This window comes from Haemaphysalis longicornis, unplaced genomic scaffold (assembly GCF_048455015.1).
Source record: "Haemaphysalis longicornis isolate Haplotype H1 unplaced genomic scaffold, Haemaphysalis longicornis Haplotype H1 scaffold_2, whole genome shotgun sequence".
Taxonomy (NCBI): Eukaryota; Metazoa; Arthropoda; class Arachnida; order Ixodida; family Ixodidae; genus Haemaphysalis; species Haemaphysalis longicornis.
The window spans coordinates 221,707,754-221,728,630 of NW_027526295.1; the positions used below are offsets into that span (position 1 = coordinate 221,707,754).

The following is a 20,877-nucleotide window of genomic DNA, read 5'->3' on the forward strand; positions in this document are numbered from 1 at the left end:
ATGAAGAAATTTGCGCCATAAGCCAACGGCTTGACTACGTGTCCAGACAACTACGGAACACCGACCGTGACATCGAACCCTTTCTGACTGGCAACTACGCTTAGCAAGAGTTTATGAACACTTTTGAGTTTCGTGACATCATCGTCACATGGCAATCGATTTTAAAGCAAGCAATGCAGTGCCCATCTTTGGGGTGCTTGTCTCAAATATGGCAAAGTAGCGTCACAGTTTCTCGCCCGCACCAAATCATGCAACTTCAATTGCCCAGGTGATGCATCACGGGCCAACATGCCTTTTCAAGTCACAAGCGGTTCTCTGACTGCATCCGCTCGTATCGAGGACTCTAGTAGCCAATCTCTGATACATGAAACGACGCCGGCAGCTACCGTTCAACTTGAACAGAAACCGCAAGGTCTGCCTGCAGAGAAATGTGCTTATCCCGACGTCCTACTTGAACTGGATGGACAAAGGAACAGTGAACAGAATTCGTCAACGAGCGACACCCCAGCCAGAACTGGAGCCATTGCAACTAATTACGTATCCCCAACGCAGTTGTGGCGTCCATCTGGCCTAAAAGTAGGCGCATTGAAGGAAGCCTTGCCAAACAGAACGCGGGTGAACCAAATACGAAAAGACAAGAGGAGGGATAAAAAAGACATTGATGCTACCTCAAGATTTGCTTTTAAGCTCACTCTGCACCAATACACGAACGTGAAACAAACGATTGTCGTTGCTCATGGCTTGCATGGCAGTCATCGGGGTCATCGCCACAACCATGACAGCTTCCACTCTCGAAGAAAGAAGAAGGGCCACGGCAACCAAATGAAGGCTTCTCCTGCTGCTCGGTACACCTGGAAATACAGGCGCAAGAGCCGTCAGCGAGGCCACCATTTGCTCGGAACTACTGGAAACGGACCATACAGACAACCGCAGCGCTGGTGGAAGTACAGACGCAAGGACGAGTGCTAGGACTATCCCCTACGAATCACTGTTTTTTTTTAGATGCGGCGCATCTCTTGCTCAGAGGCATGCCCTCCTGCGTCGTCGGAGTCCGTCCGCACGCCACCTGCGCATGCGCGACTCTCCTCCGTTCGTCTCTCCCACAGCTGTGCGCAACACTCTCACTCCGGCGCATTAGCATAACGACAGCTGGCGCGCTTGGTTGGCGCGCGCTATGCAGCTGCTCCGGTGCGCATGTGCGCGCATGCGCGACTCTCTCCCGCGGTCTCCTCTCCTTCAAGCGCTGTGCATATAAAGCGGGTATCGCTCCGCGGCGGTTCAGTCAGCGCTCGCTCTCGTTCTTCTCGAACATCGACGATGAAACCAAGATTCGACCACTGCTGCGGCAACCGCTCACTGTGCACTTTACTGACCATAAAGTCATCATTCTTAAATGTAATAAAGAGCTGGGTGGTGGTCGCTAAAACACGTGTACTCTCTCATTTCGCGTATGCATGCGCCGCATCACACCGGGGTTCCCTCGCGGGGAGAGGGGGGATATTTTTTTTTTTTGCCGCTGTGGAGATTGTTGGAACTTTTTTCCACGAAGACAAAGAAGTGATCTCCAATGTTGGTAGAAGAGGACGATGACGAACTATGGCGGCGATCTAGCGTGTTCTGTCCGTGATGTAATGTAAATACAGTTCTTTTCCCTTAACGAAGACGTTGTAGTCGCGACAACATCATCATCATGGTGCCGATAATCACGCGGAAGTTCGCGCTGCTTCATTCTTCTTCTCATCCTTCATAGTCGCCATTAAAGCTAGCGATCTCCATGGTCGCCCCTGTTTGCATGGAGGTCATAGCCCTTTAAGCCTAGATTCTCACAACTCTGTGTCGTGAAACCCGGGAATTGACGTCGGAGACGATGAGCAGCAGTACCGCTACCTGATTACGACGGCTCCTGCTCCGGCGGACCAGACTCTAGGGACCCACGATGACCTCTACTGAAAGGAAGCTACGGCGGCGAAGCACACTACGAGAGAAGCTCGAAATCATCGTACAGAACGCGCAAGAGGGCCTTCGGAATGGAAATCTTACCAAACAAATGGGCATGTCTATTCTCTGTAGCGGATCGAATTTCTATTCCGACAGATCCAACCACGTTCCAGTGGAGACATCCGATGCAGCCTTCAACGACCGAATCGTCCAAGTTATGGCGGAGCTTTGTTTTCGGTCCCGAGACCATCCGAGCGGTAAGCCCTGCACTCTACCTTCTGCGAAAAGCCCACCGCATCCGTAGAAACGCAAGCACCGCTACCAGCCCTCGAGTTAAATTCGACGGAGACCGACGAAAGTGGCTCCAATTCTGGAACCAGTTTGAGACTACGATCCACAATATTTAGTCAAACTTTTAACTTGAAAAGCCGCTTCCGCAATATCAGGAATGGCTCCGACAGAGCAATATTACAATAGCGCTACTGAAGCAGAGGTTCGGAGATCAGGCGCTGCTTGTGCGGGATCATACGCAAGCTCTCATTGAATTGAAACCAGTTGCTTCATCCCCCGACGTCATAAGTCGGCGTACTCACTCGTGAGTACACTCATTTGTACTCATTTGTACTCAAACTCACGAGTGAGTACGATGGTGAGTGATCACACACCCAGAAAAAAACAGTGAGTACGATGACGAGTGAGTACAGGGGTAAGTCCACTACTCGTGAGTACAGTACTCATGAGTACACTACTCATGAGTATGAGTACTCATGAGTACAGTATTCTAGAGTATGAGTATTTATGAGTTTCAGTATTCATGAGTATGAGTACTCATGAGTACACAGCACTCATGAGTACAATACTCATGAATACTGTTTTTGCGAGTGCTTGCACTCTTGAGTATATGCACTCCTGAGTACAGTAGTGCAAACTTGAGGCGTGCGCTGCACGCAAAATCCAAGTTCTTGGCAGGTATTGTACAATGCAACAAAATTTCGAGCTTCGCAGAAACTCTAAATAATATAAACATCTCTGTACCTACCCAACGACGACAACTCATGCCATCTGATTTCCCTTGGACTCTATCACCCCTATGCATAAAATTAAACATACCTGGACTCACATAAAAAAAAGTTATGCCTCAGATATGCCTCCTTCAACTAACACTTGCCCATATAAATGACCAATACTCTCGTATGACCCACATTTTTACTGATGGATCATCTACTCCTGACTGCAGTTCTTCTGGGCTCTTCATTACATCCACCGGCCAAGCACTCTCATACCGTCTTGAGCGCCCAACATCATCTACATCTGCTGAGCTTCATGCCATCAAACAAGCACTTCGCTACATTCTCCGCCAGCAGCCAGCACAGTGGGTAATCTTTACGGATTCGAAGGCAGCACTGCAAACTCTTCGACGTGCCAGCTGCTTCAGCATTCACGAACATATATCCCGCGATGTCTCTTACCTAAATCATCTAGTTTGTGTCGCCGGACACCGCGTGATACTGCAGTGGATCCCTGCCCACTGCGGCATCATAGGCAATGAAAAAGCAGATGAGGCTGCCAAGAGAGGATTGCAACTGCGGAACGTGAGGAACATTTTCTTCACGAAGCACGATGCCTCTAGGCTAGCAAAGGAGCTTGTTTTCAGGGAAAGAAGCACATTCTGGTCTCTCCCGGAAAACCAGCACCCATTCCTGCATTATGTCGACCCAACTTTGGCACTGAGGTTACCGGAGCGACTTCCACGTCGCCTAGAGACTTTGCTCCATCGCTTACGTCTCAACGTGGCGCTGACACATACCTACCGCTATCGCCTTGGCCTGACCTCGAACCCCTATTGTGACAACTGCGGTTCACCAGAAACCGTCGAGCATATTTTACTGAAGTGTCCTACATACTATCAAGCAAGAAACAACCTCGCACAGAAGATCGAGTGCCTCAACCACAGTTCCTTGACTTTAAAAGCACTTCTGGGACCATGGCCATCTCCCTCCTCTCAGCGTAAAGTGCTAACCGCATTATTTGAATATCTCAACGACATCGGCGTCGCTGAGCTGATATAGGACCACACCATTCTTGCACTGTAAAACCGCCCATAGACTTTTCACGTGTCGCACTGACGGACCCCAACGCACACGCTCCCTCCTTTTTTTTCACTTTTATTTTCTCCTTTCTTCTCTCCCTTCCACCTTTCTTCCTATTGCAACTTTTTCCCTCCTCCCGTACCCCGCAGAGTAGCATGGTAGCATGTCGGCGTTAACATGCCGGCAGACCTCTCTGCTTTCCTCTAATAAAGAGCTTTCTCTCTCTCTTCTTTCAGTAGTGCAAACAAGAAAACGGACGACAAAAGCTGCCACCCGAAGACACGCAGAAAAACGCAGTTTACGGCCACGGCTGCGCCGTTAAGCCCCGAGCTCCCCTGAGCCCGACCCGGCCTGAGAACAAGAGGAGACGGCAGACGCAACGCGAGTGCTTACGTTCCGTTTCGCTTTCTCACATGTACTTGCCTTCGCGCAGTAAGTCGCCCAACGACAGTGCACCGCGTCAGACGTTTTCTTCCTTTGTCCTGATTTATATGTAACCTGTGTTTTTCTAATCAATTGAACAATTTATTTTTTCTACTTATTTTTTCATTCGAGCTACGACCTAGCTAACAGTGCAGATGAGTTGATTATTCGTGAGTAATACAAATTGAGTACTCATGAGTACAGATTGAGTACTCATGAGTGCAGAATGAGTAGTACTCATGAGTGCAGAATGAGTAGTACTCATGAGGAGTACTCATGAGCAGTAGTACTCATTGAGTACTCATGAGTACAGATTGAGTACGAATACTCGTGAGGACAAATGAGTCTGAGTACAAGTGAGTACGATTACAAATGAGTATTTGATGAGTGAGTACGAGTGATTTTGTGAACAGACGAACTTTTTGAGTCTGAGTTTGATTGAGTACAGCGTGAATGAAAAAAATTGTGATTGAGTTTGAGTGAGTTCTTTCTGTTTTGCCGACCTATGCCCGACGTAGAGCGGCCGTGAAACCTCTATGGCCACGTTCAAGTTCATTGCAGAAGCCGGTATTCTGCTCCAGACGGTACCTTCAGATCTGGTGCTTAGATATCATCAGGGGTCAAAGATGACCATGACAACCACCACGAATGATGATCCTTATTGACGTCCACGAGAAGAACTTTGAGCAGCTTATAACTTTTTGGAGGGCAAGAACTTTAATGCTGGGAAGCAATGACACCGACTACGTCAAACTACGAGTTCCGAGATACGAATTGGCATCATCAGCATGCATATTCCCAACTGTCGTCTGTAGCATCCCTGCGCAGTACTGCATCTGTAATAAGGAAATGCATGTTTTGCTCGTTCACGCATGACTCGGCCTTCTCCTTCTCTGAATCGGAAACTTAGAGGAGAAGAAGGTGTGTCTCTCTCGAGAGGGACGCTACTTTCGTTGCTTGACTCAAGGATACCTTGCTAGATAATGCAAGAGAAAAAAACCGTGTTTGATTCCTCTGCCATAGAAATCGGTAAAACACGAAAGTGAAATGTGCAGCGAAATCTGCAGCTGAGCGTGATTTGCGGGTCGGCGGCTGTCTTGTGGGTGTGCTTGGCGAGCGACGTCCTGCTGGCGGGTCGCTTCGGCAAAGTTGTACTGGCGTCATTTCTGTGACGGATGTGACGTCGGAGAAATCTTGGTGTATCCCAGCATAAAACATTTTCGCGAGAAAATATAAAATTCCAAAAACGAACAACCCGAAGTATAACGTACTCATTTGTACTGAAGGTTGCTTCCCCGCAAGAAGACCCTGTGTGGAGGGGTGCACCCTTTACAGGCCGCTTGCTTCGTTGTACTGGCGTCACTTCCGCGAAGGATATGACGTAAGTTAAATCTTCGTGAATCCCGGAATAAAACACTTTGGTGTTACAATCATCTGTCAGCACTATTCGCGGCGACATCAATCGTCGATGTGCAACCCAGAACAAAGAAAAGTTAACGAGCAAGTCACAACTTTCTTCAAACGCTGACGATCAACGTGGCCGGATCGACAAGAGCGTTGAACTGCAGGATTCGTTTCGACGGAGGCAGTCAACGCAGCTTCATTTCGACTAACATTTCCAGGAAGCTAGGCTGCGATCTGGTTGGACAAGAAACACTCACAGTAGCAGTTTTTTTTTTTTTGGGGGGGGGGGGATACGAGAGACATTCAATAGAATGCGGGTAGATCTGCACAGCTTGACAACCAGTTTTACTGTGTTCGTTGAAGCACCCGAAGTGAAATAATTTCCAACCGCGCAATTGCGTTCCCAGACGAAAGAGTGATAGGTGCGCTACGAGGCAATCTCATCTACACAAGAAGCCTCGTGTGTCAAGATGCTGCTCACAACGGCATCGCCGTTCTATTGCACCGGACTTTTATTGGGATGTGGTGACAGGAAGCACTCAAAATTTAGGATCAAATCTCAAAGCAATCGAGACCCGGCTTGGATGGACCGTGCAAGGACTAGTGAAGAAATACACAAGACGAGTACATTGCTCCAACGTCGTAGCACTCCATGCTTGTACCGATTAGTCAGATGTGATATCAACTCCTCAATAAATTTTAGGCGTGAAAAGTATTGGATAGATTTGACTCGATCACACCGGAATTTCTTGAACCCATCTCGAACAAGGTTGGCCAACATGAGGTTACGCTTCCCCGGATAAAAGATGTACACCTCCCTGACAATCTTCCAGTTGCCGACAAAAATTCTCGACTATGTTTGCAACCCTACCAGCGAATTGATGTTCAGCAACCCGGAACGGCGAAAACAAACGTCACACAAAATTTGGCCGCAGCGAGAAGGGAATTCTCGCCCAAACTTCGCCATCAAAGCAAGAGTCGTGTACAGCGATCGGACGAGCTAAAGGTGGATCAGTGCTGCTTATTAACTTTGATGCAAAACCACATGCGTTTTAGAGTCTGGCTCGCATCCATAGGCTGTCACAACAAAACTCGCTCCTGCATATCCGAGTAGACTAATCACAAAGCGGCCACTGCAACGTTTGTACCAACTACAGTGAACTCCCGTTAAGACAAACTCGAAGGGAGCATGATACCTTGTCCGTTTTTTTATCACATGACCTCCCCAAAAAAGCATCAGCAACACGCCCAGGTGCATGCTTCAGTATGGGAATAAAGTAGGCTTGTAATGGAGGGAAAATACGAAAAATCATTTCAGTGCTCAACTTGATAGAAGGCTGTCTTCATGTGCTTTTGCCTGGTTTTATCCAGTGCAAGCGGCGACGGAGAGCGTACACCCGCTACCTCAAGCGGCAACGCAGTAGAGGCCGAGGGAACTCCTCGCTTTCTCGGCGGTGACGCGGTGGGACTCGCGACGCAAAACGACGCGAACTCACATGCTCCCGCTGAGAAACGGCATTGGTCAGGAGAGCTGCCACGTTCGCGAACAGGAAGCATCCATCGTCGATATTGTTTTTTTTTTTTTTTTTATCCTCCTAGTTTTTCAACTCTCTCCTCAAGAGCAGGGCGTACACTAAACTCGCCCCCGCTTTTTGTTCTTTGTTTTGACGCAGGCTCCGCGGGTTTCAGGGTAGGAGAAGTGGTAGCTTTATCCGCGTGGCTTTTTTCTCGCTCCCTCCCTTCCTCCGTGGCTTCAGTTCGCTTCGCGCTGTGGTTTTCTTTTACTTTTCTTTCCCTCTGGCCGCGTGGATGCACCTCCCCATCCGCCAAGACTGCCGTGTTCGCTACCCAAGATCGTCAGCAGTGGTAGTCACCCCGAAAGTTGTTCGTCTTAAACGAAGAGTACGTGCAAGGCTGTTCGTCTTAAGCGGACTTTTTTTTTGCAATGGGTCTACGGAAAACCAAACAAACGTTCCCACGTTGTTCGGCATAAGCGAGAATTCGTCTTAACGGTAGTTCAGTGTAGAAGCGAATGACCAGGGCTGCTTAGTGGCCGAGGAAGATGTTGAAACTTTGTGTCACCATCTCTGATGCACCGATGACATCATCATCATCATGGTGCCGATCATCGCGCGGAGAGCTCGTGCTGCTTCATCCTTCTTCTCATCACCTTCATCTTGAGCCTGTCTACGCCCGCTGCAGAGCAAAGGCCTCTACCATAGATCAACAATTATACCGGTCCTGTGCTCACTGCGACCAATTTATCCCAGCAAAGTACTTCATCTCATCTGCCTACCTAACTTTCTGCCGTTCCCTGCCACGCTTGCCTTCTCTAGGGATCCGCTCTATTAACCTGAATGACAAACGGAATTATCTTGCCTTCGCATTACATGCCCTGCCCACGTCCATTTCTTCTTCTTCTTAATTTCTACTAATATGTCCTTAACACGCGTTTGTTCCCTGACCCACTCCGCTCTCATTTTGTCCTCTTCCGTTCCATTGCTCGCCGAGTCATCATCAATTTAAGTCGAACCCTCTTAGTTAGCCTTCAAGTTTCTGACCCCTATTGGCGGTGAGATGTTTGAGTGGCGCCCCCTGGCTCTGACGTCGGCTTAGGGACTCGCGCCGCTGTCGTCTGCTACACTCCGCTTGTGAGGTGCAGCAGTGCCTGTGCTAGAAATGGCCCGCTTTGTTGCTGTAGTGCGTTAAAAAGCGTATTCCTAGTGACTCAGTTATTTTGCCAGCTTCTGACGCATCTGAATAATTTGAAGCTGTATCCACCACAAGTTTGCAACACACGAAGAGATAGAGAACAACTTTCTTCAGAGCATCGCCCAGAAGATCGTGTGTAACTCGTCCTTTCTAGCTTATTCACGAGGATCAGCGATCAGAGCTTCTCGATAAGTATTCACAATGCGTAGGCTTCCCTGCAGTATTTTTGAGATGCTCTTATGAAGACTCAACCGTCTAATGGTACGTACCAAGCAGAGGCCACTACACGCGCATCGCACAGCAGGAAATAAAGCGGCTTTCTTCTATTTCTTTCGTTGTTATTGTCTTGTATCAGATTAGTGTTTCTTGCTTTTTTTTTTCTGCCCAACGCATTAATTTTTCCGCGCCGTCACAAACGTCTTATTAGGAGGTTTTGGAATGTTTGGGAGGCTCACAAAGATCGTGTGGATATTTCCTTCATGTTGTATTGCACACATTTTCTTCTTCACAAATTGGCTTTCATTACGGCTGCGTGCAAGAAGGTGCATATCGGCAGCGTGCTTTGTTTATTCACATGCAAATACAATGAGAAGGTTTGTGCTACGCCACAGCGATCGCGCCCTAAACAACGTTGTCTACAGTACTCGAAGGCGGCTTTTGTGCTCCGAATTTCTATCGTAATCATATCGTTATCCTAACGAACTGACTCTCAACCCGAACAATAATGACATGATTACGGTGTTGAAGGCATGATATACTCGCTAACTAATGAAATAAATAGTATACCTGCATATATTACAAGAATCGAAACCGAAGAATAATTCAATGTAGCTCTTTATTGCTTTTCAACCCTTCCAGGCGCAAAGAACAAATCCTATTCTACTCGGGATGGCGTTCTATGAATTGAAGAAAATTCCTTTTACTCTCTTGTCCTGGACTGAGGACCCGGCCCACTAACCAGATCGATTTAATTGTTAAATAAAGTTTTCTCCTCCTCCCCGTACTCCTCCTCCTCTTGAGTGCAGTTTTCCTATGACGCATATCCGAATATCGGGAAGATATGGCTGTGCAAAATGTACCGAAATATCCCTCCAGCTCTGAACAAACATAGTGTTACTGTAAATTTAACATCGACGTGACTCGTTTTGCTCAATAAACCTCCATACTGGTTAGATGTCCGGTATAAAACCAGCACGCGCCTATATACACACTGGGTTATTTGGAACTCAACCTACAGTGTTTGCAGTCTATTGTGCATGTCGGCAAACTTTCATGCCTGGACAACGTAAAGTGATGTGACAACACGTTCCAACGTTCGGCAAGGAGGCAACTTTACCTTACATATGATTACCGGGAATCGTAATGTCTTCTGACAAAGCCAACAGCTCTGAAGGCCTAGAATTTGTTTCGGTCTTCCATTTTCGCTGTTGTCGGTTATTAGCTCCCTTTGTTCGAAAGATTGCTTAACTGAGAAGCTGACGCCTAGCTCCGACTCTTCGCGCTCCGCACAGGACCGGCTTCGCAAGGAATGGGGCGACGCCGGCAGTGTTTCTTCCGTAGCGGTATCCAAAACTATACTTTAACTGACACCTTGAGCTTGTGTATGCAATTTTAAGCCTATTATTATGATAAAAAGTTACCCACACGCCAATTCTGGAGCGGACAAGCATCAGACGTTGACCGAGCGCAAAGAAACAGCAGGGAGAGCGAGCCTAAGTGAAGCAGACGACAAATGCGAGAATCCCTAAGCCGACGTCACGGAGGCGCGCTTCGCAGCGCCGCCTGTGTTCGCGCTCACCGCCAATAGGTGAGTAGCGGTAGGATGTAGCTGTCATAGACTTTCCTCTTCAGGGACAACGGTAGGCTGCCATTCATTATCTGAGAATACCTGCCGAATGCACTCCACCCCATTCTTATCATTTAATTAGCTCTGCCACATTGTTGGGATCCGGGGTCACTACTTGGCCTAAGTATAGATATATTCGCTTACCACTTCTACTGCCTCGCCACCAATCTCAAACCACTGTGCCCTCCCGGGGCTATTGAGAGTCACTTCAGTTTCCTGCCCATTGATTTTCAGGCCCACGATCCTACTCTGCTTGCCCAATGCGGTAATTATGATTTGCAGTTCGTCCCCCGAGTTACTTAGCAAGGCAACGTCATCAGCAAATCTGAGGTTGCTAAGGTATTCTCCATTAACCTGTAGTCCCACCTGTTCCCAATCCAATGTTCTGAATACCTTTTGTAAACATGCTGTGAATAACATTGGAGAGATTGTGTCTCCTTGTCCGACGCCCTTCGTTTTAGGTATTTTACTCCTCTCCTTATGAAGGACTCCTTCTCCTTATTCTAATAGTTCCCATTAAAGCTAGCGATCCCAACGGTCGCCCCTCTTCGCATGAAGGTCATTGTCCCTCGAGCCTAGATTCTCGCACATGGGAAAGCGAACGCGCCCAGTACTCTTCGTTACTCGTAAGGTATGTGCTATAATAAGACCTTGCTTGGTTCAATCCCCTAACGTACCAAGCAACGTGAAACTCATTACACACCAAACTGCGGTAATTTTTAATGTCAGTTAGACCTCAAAGCGTAGGCCTACTGTCAGGAAATTCTGGGAAATCCAATGGCCAATCCACGTCTGAGAGGTGATGATGATGATGATGTAAAGTTCTTTTTTTAAATATGAGCGAGCGCTAATGTTTTCCTGTGGGACAGTTTATATTGAGCAGTAGTGAATAAGGGGCATACAGTAATAAATGACCGCTAGTTGCAGCAAACACACTCTTTTTATTTGATATCAGACAAATGAACAATCACTCGCAGTGAATAGTGCTCTTGAAGTAATTGAGCCATCTCTAAAGCAACCATTGGAGGGATCTCCCTCTCTACTATCTTTGCTCCTTCGATCAAGAGTTACACACTCGCAATGAGCTAAACCAGTACACTAGTCTTCTGTCTACGGAAACTGAAAATATGAGAGGAGAGCTAGCCTCCTCGGCTCTAGATATCAAAACAGGGTTGCCTTGCTGGAAAACAATGATCAAAGTGGGCTCTCCCATGAATGGATCAGCTCAGCCCTTGAGCACTTCCCCTCCACGCTCCACCCAGTCGCAGAAGCTTCCTCTGTAGAAACGGGCCCTGTGCGCAGCATGCAAGGGGCACAAGAACATGTCAATTTCTGGAACTGCTGCACACAAAGAGAAGGACAGAATTTGACAAGTTAAACATCAAAACGCACAAGTGATAGGCAACTAGCTGGGATCCGAACACAATGCAGAGCAGCCTGAAATTTGACTATGGCACACTGCTGTATACTGCTCCAGGAACACACGACAAGTGACTGGGGATTGCACTGAGAAACCTCCAAATTAAGAGCTTTCTTGGTGCCAATAAATGAGGAACTTGACGAATGCCCATTTGTACAACAGTGCAGGGAAGCTACTTTTTCACTGTCACAAGTTGCACATCCACAGTGGTCAGTTGGACAGAAATGGTCTGCACGACCCTGAACGTAGTATTTGGTTATAGACTATGCCAAGGTGTTACAGAAGTGCATGGTTTAGTACAGGCACCATTCTAAGAGAGACACTGAAGTGAGTTATGAACTTTGTTTAATTACTGCTGCCGGCTGAAATCCACAATAAAAGGCCACATTTCAAGCTCTTTCAGGCAACTTGCAGGAAATTTTATAAAAAGTGTAATCACTGTGAAGCTCTCTGTCTTGCTCCGACAGGATTAGTTGGAACCAACTATATTGACTCGCTCGACGTACGATTTTTTAATTTTTGGTGCTGCTACTCCAAGCCAACCAGCAGAGTTCACTGTTAGACACCATCTTAATTTTTTTCATCACAAAGTAAGTCTACCGCCTTGTTAGCGGAACCATGACTAAAAATTTGACAAGTTAGGCATAAAAAAAAAAGTGGTAGAAGACTAACTCAAATCTGAATACGATGCAAAGCAGCCTGAAATTCAGCTACGGCACATTGTTGTATACAGTTCTCGGAACACACCACTGAAAGAGCCTAGAAATGCATATGGCTACATTTGGTCTATTCGTGAGCTCAGACAACAGAGCACTAAAATGAAGATAATAAAAATAGAAATGAAAAGTTCCTACGTGGCCTCATAGGTGCTGTCAACCAGCCATGCTGGAAACACACATTTCCTTCATGTTTCCTGGCTCCTCTCTCTGTCCCTCTGCTTTGTTTTTGCTCATCACTAAGTTCAATTTCAAGCTTCATGAAATCAAACTCATGTTCACAGCACAAAACAAACCAGACACTAAGGACAACACAATAGAGCACCTGTGTTGCGTTCACCTTCGCCTTTGTGTTTAGTACGTTTTGTGCTGTGAACATGGATATTGGCCAAATAGCTCTATTTTCCACGTGCTCGTGAAAGTGCACTTACGCGTGGTACCCTTTAGCATGCGCTGCCTGCATGGCGCTCGTTGCACGCACGCCCTTCCGGCACGAGAAGATGAGATTCGGGTCGTCAGGGGAAGGCTTGGCTCGGCCGTACTTCTCCTTGAACTTGTCCGCCGACAGCTCCAGGGCGGAACTAACATCATTGACTGCCCAAGCAAGGGTGAATCGGGGTGAGGTAAGCACACTGCTTTCGTCTTAAAAGAAAGACATGCTACGCCACCTGTCTAAAAAATTGGCATAGTGCTTGAACTCAAAAGACACGAGAAAATTATTTGTACGCATTTAGGTGCAGTGCATGATTAATCATTTGCAGGAAGCATATCGCAGTGTACATGCTAAGAGCCTATGCCATTCATGATGACAGCATTAAGCGTCCAGTGAAGCAGGTTCTGGCTTTGAACCTCACAGGCTGCCTACTATTTAAAACTTTTTGCAGAACAGCAAGGCTTAGACAAAATAGCAGAAAAAAAAATTGCATGCTTCTTGAAGGCACAATGATGGCAGTCTTAAGACTGAACCATTCTTAATGGTTTATACTGTGATTCCATATCATGCTGGTTTACTTACTACACAAGTAGGTATGTAAATGGTAGAAATTAAGAACACTGATTACTTTGTCTTACCAGAACATCATTTGAATGTACAAGGGTATCTGCAATCTTTTCTTACCTATGCATGCATGCAAACATACTTATAACAAAAAAAATCGACCTTAACAGGGCACCTAAGGCTGAATGAATGAACCAAAAGATCACGCTATTAAAAGCTGTCTCAGCTGTTCCAGCTTTTGTTTGACAGCAAATGATGCTTTCTTTCATTACAAATAACTAACTAGACATGTCATACCTCTTTCGTTTCCCTCGATTCTTACCAGATGTAAAAGATCACATCACATAATTTAAAAAGGGGCCGCCTGCTAAGTTATTCAATGCATTTCCCGCAAAAAAAATACTACCGCCTCGAAGAAGCAAAAGAGACTGCTTGTGCAGCTATGCAAAATTTTGCACCGAAACCGAAACTGAAACAAATCTTACCAGAAGTTGTGGTACAAGAACCTACTTAATAACATTTCAGAGCTAAAGTCTGTGCCTCTCTTAAACACATGTGCTCAGCAGAAGTTTCTGCACACATTTATTTTATGTTTACATGTACCTGGTTTCATGTTTGTTTCAGGAAACTGCTCAGGCAAACTCCACCACCTTGTATTTGCATTCCCATGCGACATCACAAATCTTAATGCAGAAAAGTGCATGAAGTAAGGATAATTGTTTTCACACTTTTGGAATTTTCTGCATTAAGGGACTTGGGTCTTTGATCAAAAACTTTATTTCTACAGTTATGATGATAAAAACTGGGGGGCATAGGTAGTTTTTCATTTAGATTGTAGATATAAAATTTGTTTTTGTGCAAAGAGACTATATTCAAATTTATTCGGATTTTTATATTTGATTTTTGACAGCCTTGGTAAAAAAAACTGCTGGATGGATGCAGCTGAACAAGGTACCAGTGAACTGTGCACAGATTAAGGAGTGCAATAAGACTAACATTACCATTCTATCTGGTCTGTAGCAGGAGTTGCGACTATTTTAAATTTGGGCCTGGAAGGCAAAACCGGTTTTTCTGGTTGCCACCTTTCAAGCCATAAGTCGTAATTTCTGCTACAGACCAGATATAATGATAATGTTAGCCTTATTGAACTCCTTGATTTCTGCACAGTTCACTGGTACTTTGTTCAGCTGCCTCCCTCTAGCAGTTTTTTTTACAAAGATTGTCAAAAACTTGTTTTACATGAAAACAAATTTTATATCTACAATCAGAATGAAAAACTACATACGCCCCACAATTTTCATCATCATAACTGCAAAAATAGACTTTTTTGGTTTAATAAGACCAGCGTGCCCCCCCCCCCTCTTAATAAGCCACCACTGCGGCTGCTCCGGGAGGTGTATAATAATGTATTCACAGCCCTGTAATCGACCGATAAAGGCCAATTTGTTTCTGCACTACAGGGTCTCTTCAAGCGATCCAGAGGCTCAAAAACACTCACGTGGGATGTTGACAGCACCTGGTATGCGGCCATCGTTGACGAGTTCCTTCGGCTCTCTCACGTCAACAAAGAATGCTGTGCCTTTCTGGAGCAAGTCCTTCACTTCCTCAAAGTCACAACCTGCACAGCAGTAGGCAAAAGTGCATCCATTTGCAATGGCTGTCTTACCTGTAAAGCCTGAAATGACTAAAGCTTGCTTAAAGACCATGCAAATTAGGTACGCTTTTCTTACACACAGCATTACAAGGGCTACTTCTCAATGAATACTAGTCCTGTTGGTATGTACTGCAAATGATGCAGTTAGATGCTCACCAACGGGCCACAGAAATCTTTTTCAAATGCATATTCTACACCCACATCACTTCCACTTTACAATTAAACGCACTATGGGGGGAAAAGATAGGGTAGTAGCTTATTCAGCTGGACAGACCCTGAAGATCTAGAACTACTATTGCGTGTTCAAGGAATAAATTTTTCGCATCAGGCTGCCAACGAAGGAAAAAGAATGTCTGCAAAATTTGCTGACACAAAGGGTGCAGTTAGATTAGTCCAAGACTTCACCTCCGTCGGCCATTGCAGAGACAAGACCCCCTGGAGAACAGTGGCTTCAACGAGGACACGCATGCCTTTTATAAGAGGCCCTTCTATGCTCACTCTGGGTAATGGTTTTTTTTTTTTTTTTTTTCAAACTCTAATTGCTCTGCAAACAGACTTGAACTGAAGCTCCCAACAGTTGCCAAGTTTGCATAGGTAACGACCCGGAACAACAGGCTCCCAACGGGGCAGAAGAACCGCCCCTAACGACCTAAAGAATACAGAGCCTGCTTAATGATTCCACACATCGACCACAAGGCAGCAGGGACCCTAAAAAGACTCACTTAAGTTTTCTGGTGAAGCAACATCTTCACCGTGGCTTGTGCTGTAAGCTGGATGGGAAAAGAGGGAAATAATGGAAAATATACATTTCCACGAGGAATCACTCGAGATTTGAGCTCACAATATTTCAACGAAAAATCACCCAAGATTTGTGTTCGTAATTTATGTGATAAACACAGCATCCGCAAGCTCGTCCATAGCCCTGTCTATAGATACTGGTAGCAAAAGAAAAATTGCTTTGAAGTATTCAAACGCAGTAGAATGAAGAACTAACAAGACAAAGTGCTTGCAAAATGAATATGTCTGTCCTGGCTCAGCGATTGAAAACATAAGCTGAAAATGTGCACTTACTATATAAGACAACATCCAGCAAAGTTTCCTAGCATAGTCGAGTAAATTATGACCAATATATAACACACCAAAAACTAGGTGCATCTACCATATAGTTTGGAAGCTAAAACTGGATTAAGGTTACGGCAGACTTGCTTATGGGGTAAAGAGTAAAGCAGTTCATTTAGCCAGTATTCTTAAACTTCCAGCATCCATAAACTTAACAGTTATACAGTGGTATAACAATGCCAGATTTGCAGATGAAAAGTTTATGTAAGTGCAAATATTGTCCCCTGTGTTTCATAGGAACTAAAACTGGGAAACAAAAAAAAATTGTTACATAAACTTGACCATACCCAGGTTTAACTACATTTGCACAACCAACCTGCACAAAGATACAGGTGACCACCTCAAACGTTGTGGATGACAATTGCGTGCTATTTTTTACTTCGCGAACAAGCATTTTACACACAAAAAAAAAACATCTGTGGCATTTTTTTACACACCTTTTGCACTAAGAATGCGTGTTGGACCACATTCCATACCAAGAAGCAGCTTGTTCCTCGAAGCATGCATTTTCAGAGGCTGTGTAGCGAGTGCATCACCGCCTGAACTTGAGCAAAGGCACCGAAAGGCTGGAAAGGATACACTTTGAAAAGTAAGGAGAAAAATGGACGATACGCACATCTGATAAGAGAGAAGGATTTGGCACGCCTAGGTAAAGGCAGGGGACGGTGGGTAGGTGTTAAAATGTACCACTTTTATATTCAGACTAGTTTTGTACAATATTAGAACAATGCAAATGTAGGCAAACAATACTCTGCTAAAGATGAATTCTGCGCGATTGTGACTGCGGGGCTGAAATTGCCAAAGCTCCACCTGGACTACGAGGCACGCCATAGAGGAAGGCGCTGTACTAATTTTGACCACCTGGGGATCTCAACATACGGGCGTTTTTGCTTTTCGCCTCCATCAGAAAAGCAGCCACTGCAGCTGCGATCGAACCCACGTCCTTGGGCTTAGCAGCACGCCTTAGCCACTGAGCCACCGCGATGGGTATAAAGATGAATTCTGTTCTTGTGTCTGCTTAGTGGCCCTGTTCGCAACAGCATTACAATTACAGTTGAACCTCGTTATAACAAAGTAGTATTGAGACAGCAAATTAGTTCGTTATAACCGATACTCGTTAAAACAGTAGAGGTAGAATTAGGCCATAACCAATCGACAATCAGGCTCGCGCAAAAATACTTGATACAAAAATGCATTTTTTAAGGCTTCGAACCCACTACATACAAGGTAACCTTTACCTTTCTCCTTGTTGCATTTCAAGTTCAATGAACTGGAACATGAGTACGTGAAATTGCAACAGAACAAAGTTCACTTGACAAAACAGGCCTGCGTGCTTATTTATTTGATGAAGGATGTGATCTTCGTCTCGTGGCTACTCGCAGCCATGAGCAGGATGAAATTTTTCACAGTGTCCACGAACAAAAGGGCCTTGATACTTCTGGAGTTTCGGACTATGTGAGATTTTTTCAAGTAGCTTCTCAGCCTCCTGGTCAAACATTTCTTCGTTATATCCGATATTGCGGGGCTCTCACGGTTTCAATTTCGTTACAAAAGAATAAGAGTCATTGAAATAAAGCGCGACCAACCAAAGTTTGTATTTAGTTCGCTATAGCCGATAATTCGCTATATCAGTTCAACTGTACAGCAAATTTGTAGTGACAGCGGCCATTGGTACTTTGCACATCTGCACAGAATGGAACAAATTTGAATAAAATTACTTTTTTGCTGTGGGCACTCATGAAAAGAAAGCGCGCAGGCAAGAGCAACAATTTGAAAAAAAAAAAGCCTGCTTTGTACTTTTCTATTTTTAGAGACGGGCGACGTGAAGATAAAATTAAATTTGAACTTTGTAGGTTGCAGGTTAGCGTGTTCTTATGCTGCTTATCCTATGCATCCTTAGTATAATTTCAATCCCATTTTCATTCAATACTATCATTTATAAAACATTTGTTTACCGCTACCAGTTTTGGTTTAAACTGTTGCAACATTAAGTAGCGTTATTCTGCATTCAACGCTGCACGCACCAAAAAAAATGTCAGGGATTAGATTACCTTTTAGTTTTCTATGGTTTTGCCATACTTCAGTCATAACAATGCCCGTCAAATCAAAAGAGCACCTCCAGTAATCATGCACATTCAGTTCCATTCAAGCCAGCAGAATGAGACTTTAAACAATTATAAACCAGTACTTGCAGAGTACATGGCTTAATGTTAAACCAACAAACAGACACACTACGACTGCTATCACGAAGGTGGCTTCAGTTAGTTCCAATAATGAAAGCCACACTGCGCAACACTTAATGAAGGTGAGGAAGATAATAAGAGCAATAAAGTTACCTTGCTTTTGCCGGAAGGTGACATTTTTCAGAGCATGCCTTTCGAGACACCGTGCTATTTTAAAGAACGGTGCAGCCTGTAGTCTGCAAAATGCCATAATCTATGTCACAGGAAATGGGAAGAGAAAGGTGTTCCCAGTTAGTACACTGCATTACAAAAAGTTGAGACCGCTCAGAAAAGCAGGTTGTGTGTGAGGTGACTATGGAGCGTCAACAATACGGTGTGAATACAACACAACAGGGTACTTTTCAATGCTTTTTTTCCACGTTTGTACCGTATTTCTGTAACCTTGTCATGCAGGCAACTCAATAACCATAGAGCCGATAATAATGGAACTTGTAAGCCGGTCTTCACCCCTGAAAATTCTAAGGCAATAGGCTCAATAGTCATCGAGATGACCTGTGTGAAAGCCCCCAAACTTGAACCACAGAAAAAGTATCTTTTTGGCGCTTAGACCATTTAACGTGTTTTCTAAATGTTCCATTCTGCCACTTACAAGTATGAAATTCCCAAAATTATTTTGGCATGCACGAAAAAAGAAAGGATGTTTGCATTTCAGGTAGGCACAGTCATAAGCAAAAGTTTTCGGGCAACCTCAAGGGCGAGTGATATGAACTCAATTTAATTAACGCTACTGGCAGAAAGATTAAAAGGCAGTTGTAGTAATGTCATTTTGCAGCGTCAAAAACAATGAAATGCTGTGGCTTGACGCCATAGACACAGAGAAACAGGCAGGGAGTTTATCGGCTAGATAATGTGTCCTCCAGTAAATCGACAGCACTGCCTTTTGCAAATTTAGTTCCTTAGCTTCAACTTCCCAAACTTCCTAAGCCACTAAAGTCAAATCACGATATATCGAATTCGAAGATGGCCAGAAAACAATTGGATGTATTGATAATTTGCTGTACAACACACGCTAATAAAGCCTCCGATAGAACAGCATCTGTGCCAAAGGTAAGAGATCAGTGCACCAAAGCAACGGCAGCGAAAAGGTTTGAATCTTCTCATGACTAAGCCAATATGCACAAACCCATCACAATACAATATGCCAACGCTGGCATTGTTTGTATAGTATATAAAAAAAAGTAAGTATATCTCAGCTTCCAAGGAAATTCTGTCAACTATCTTGGGTAAATAAGCAGCATATTTGGGTGGGTCTGACGTAAAACATTGGTCACCAGGATTGTCCCAGTTAAGATTAAAACTACAAAAACTAAAACTAATATTAAAACATAAAACTAGAAAGTTTTTGCCCCAGTGTGTAGAGGAAGCTGTGCAAGCAGCAAGGTGTCGATACAAAGAAACTTGGCGCAAATGAAATGTATTTCAACGAAAAACAGCGTGTAGACGAGGATGAAGGGAGGAACTCATGAACATAGGCGCTGTGTTTGTGAATTTTTCTTTGTCCTTGCCTATGCGCTGTTTTTCATCAATTTAATAGAACCAGCTAGGCCAAGTTCAAACCTTAGATCGACAGCTGGTACAGAGAAACAAATGAAACTTCCATCGATGGCAAGCAAGCATGCATACACAAGCATAATGTTGAAAGATGCGTTTCGAAGGATTTCTTCAGTCAGTTTCTTTCCCCTTGTACAGTAACGTGTCAATGGCAACTCAACAGCTGGGATAACTGAAAGTTACACTGCCGAACTCGCATACTCCCACCGCTATGCTGACTTGACCTTTTTGAAGACACAGTACACACAGATTCAGAAGGGGTGTTTTTAGAGGGGCCCAGCTTGCAGCTTGATACATAGAATGTTAGAGGTTAGGAGTTCGATCAGTACAGATGGACAGCACCCTTACATTTAATATTCAAGGTGATTTTGGGGCTGCTATTCAAAATGCCTGCGTTTGATATAAACATGCTCTACTAATTCAAATACCCTCATTTACTGCAGTTTGATTTCCTTTACATCGATATACCGCATTCGAATATGTTCCAAATTTCTGCTTATATTGAGCAACCTGACAATCTCCTTGGAAAATATTCTGCAGTGCATTTCGAGCTCCATCTGGCAGAAGCCTGTTCCCGGCTATCAAAACTGTGATCCGAACGGACTAGCTTACGCGCCAAGCTTTTTGCCAAACTTTTGCCAGAAACGACGTGCAGCGGCCGCTGTACCCAGCGTAGACCAAACGTACGAGAATCAGTACAGACTGCGAACACAGTCCACCCGTACCGGCCGAATCCGAGGTGGCTCGAACGGTGCTCCGAAAAA

The 20,877-nt window shown here is 44.9% G+C and overlaps 1 protein-coding gene across 1 annotated transcript; it reads right to left on the bottom strand.

The window, feature by feature from the left end:
• Positions 1 to 11,336: 11,336 nt before the first annotated feature.
• LOC144169962 (rhodanese domain-containing protein CG4456-like) lies at positions 11,337 to 20,862 on the bottom strand. The gene is made up of 7 exons (XM_077699429.1): positions 20,839 to 20,862; positions 18,656 to 18,755; positions 16,757 to 16,885; positions 15,923 to 15,970; positions 15,045 to 15,164; positions 12,981 to 13,143; positions 11,337 to 11,705 (listed from the first exon to the last, which is right to left on the bottom strand). Exons 2-7 carry the CDS (start codon positions 18,750 to 18,752, stop codon positions 11,639 to 11,641), a joined length of 624 nt encoding a protein of 207 aa, XP_077555555.1. The 5' UTR covers positions 18,753 to 18,755; positions 20,839 to 20,862; the 3' UTR covers positions 11,337 to 11,638.
• Between the last annotated feature and the right edge of the window lie 15 nt (positions 20,863 to 20,877).

Bases quoted from the DNA above. Each gene is read 5' to 3' on its own strand.
- LOC144169962 (XM_077699429.1), bottom strand. From the start codon at position 18,752: ATGGCATTTTGCAGACTACAGGCTGCACCGTTCTTTAAAATAGCACGG. The intron at 15,971-16,756 runs GTGTGTAAAAAA...TTTCCCATCCAG, and splicing joins ACGCATTCTTAGTGCAAAAG to CTTACAGCACAAGCCACGGT. The intron at 13,144-15,044 runs GTGAGTGTTTTT...TTGCTTGGGCAG, and splicing joins AGGTGCTGTCAACATCCCAC to TCAATGATGTTAGTTCCGCC.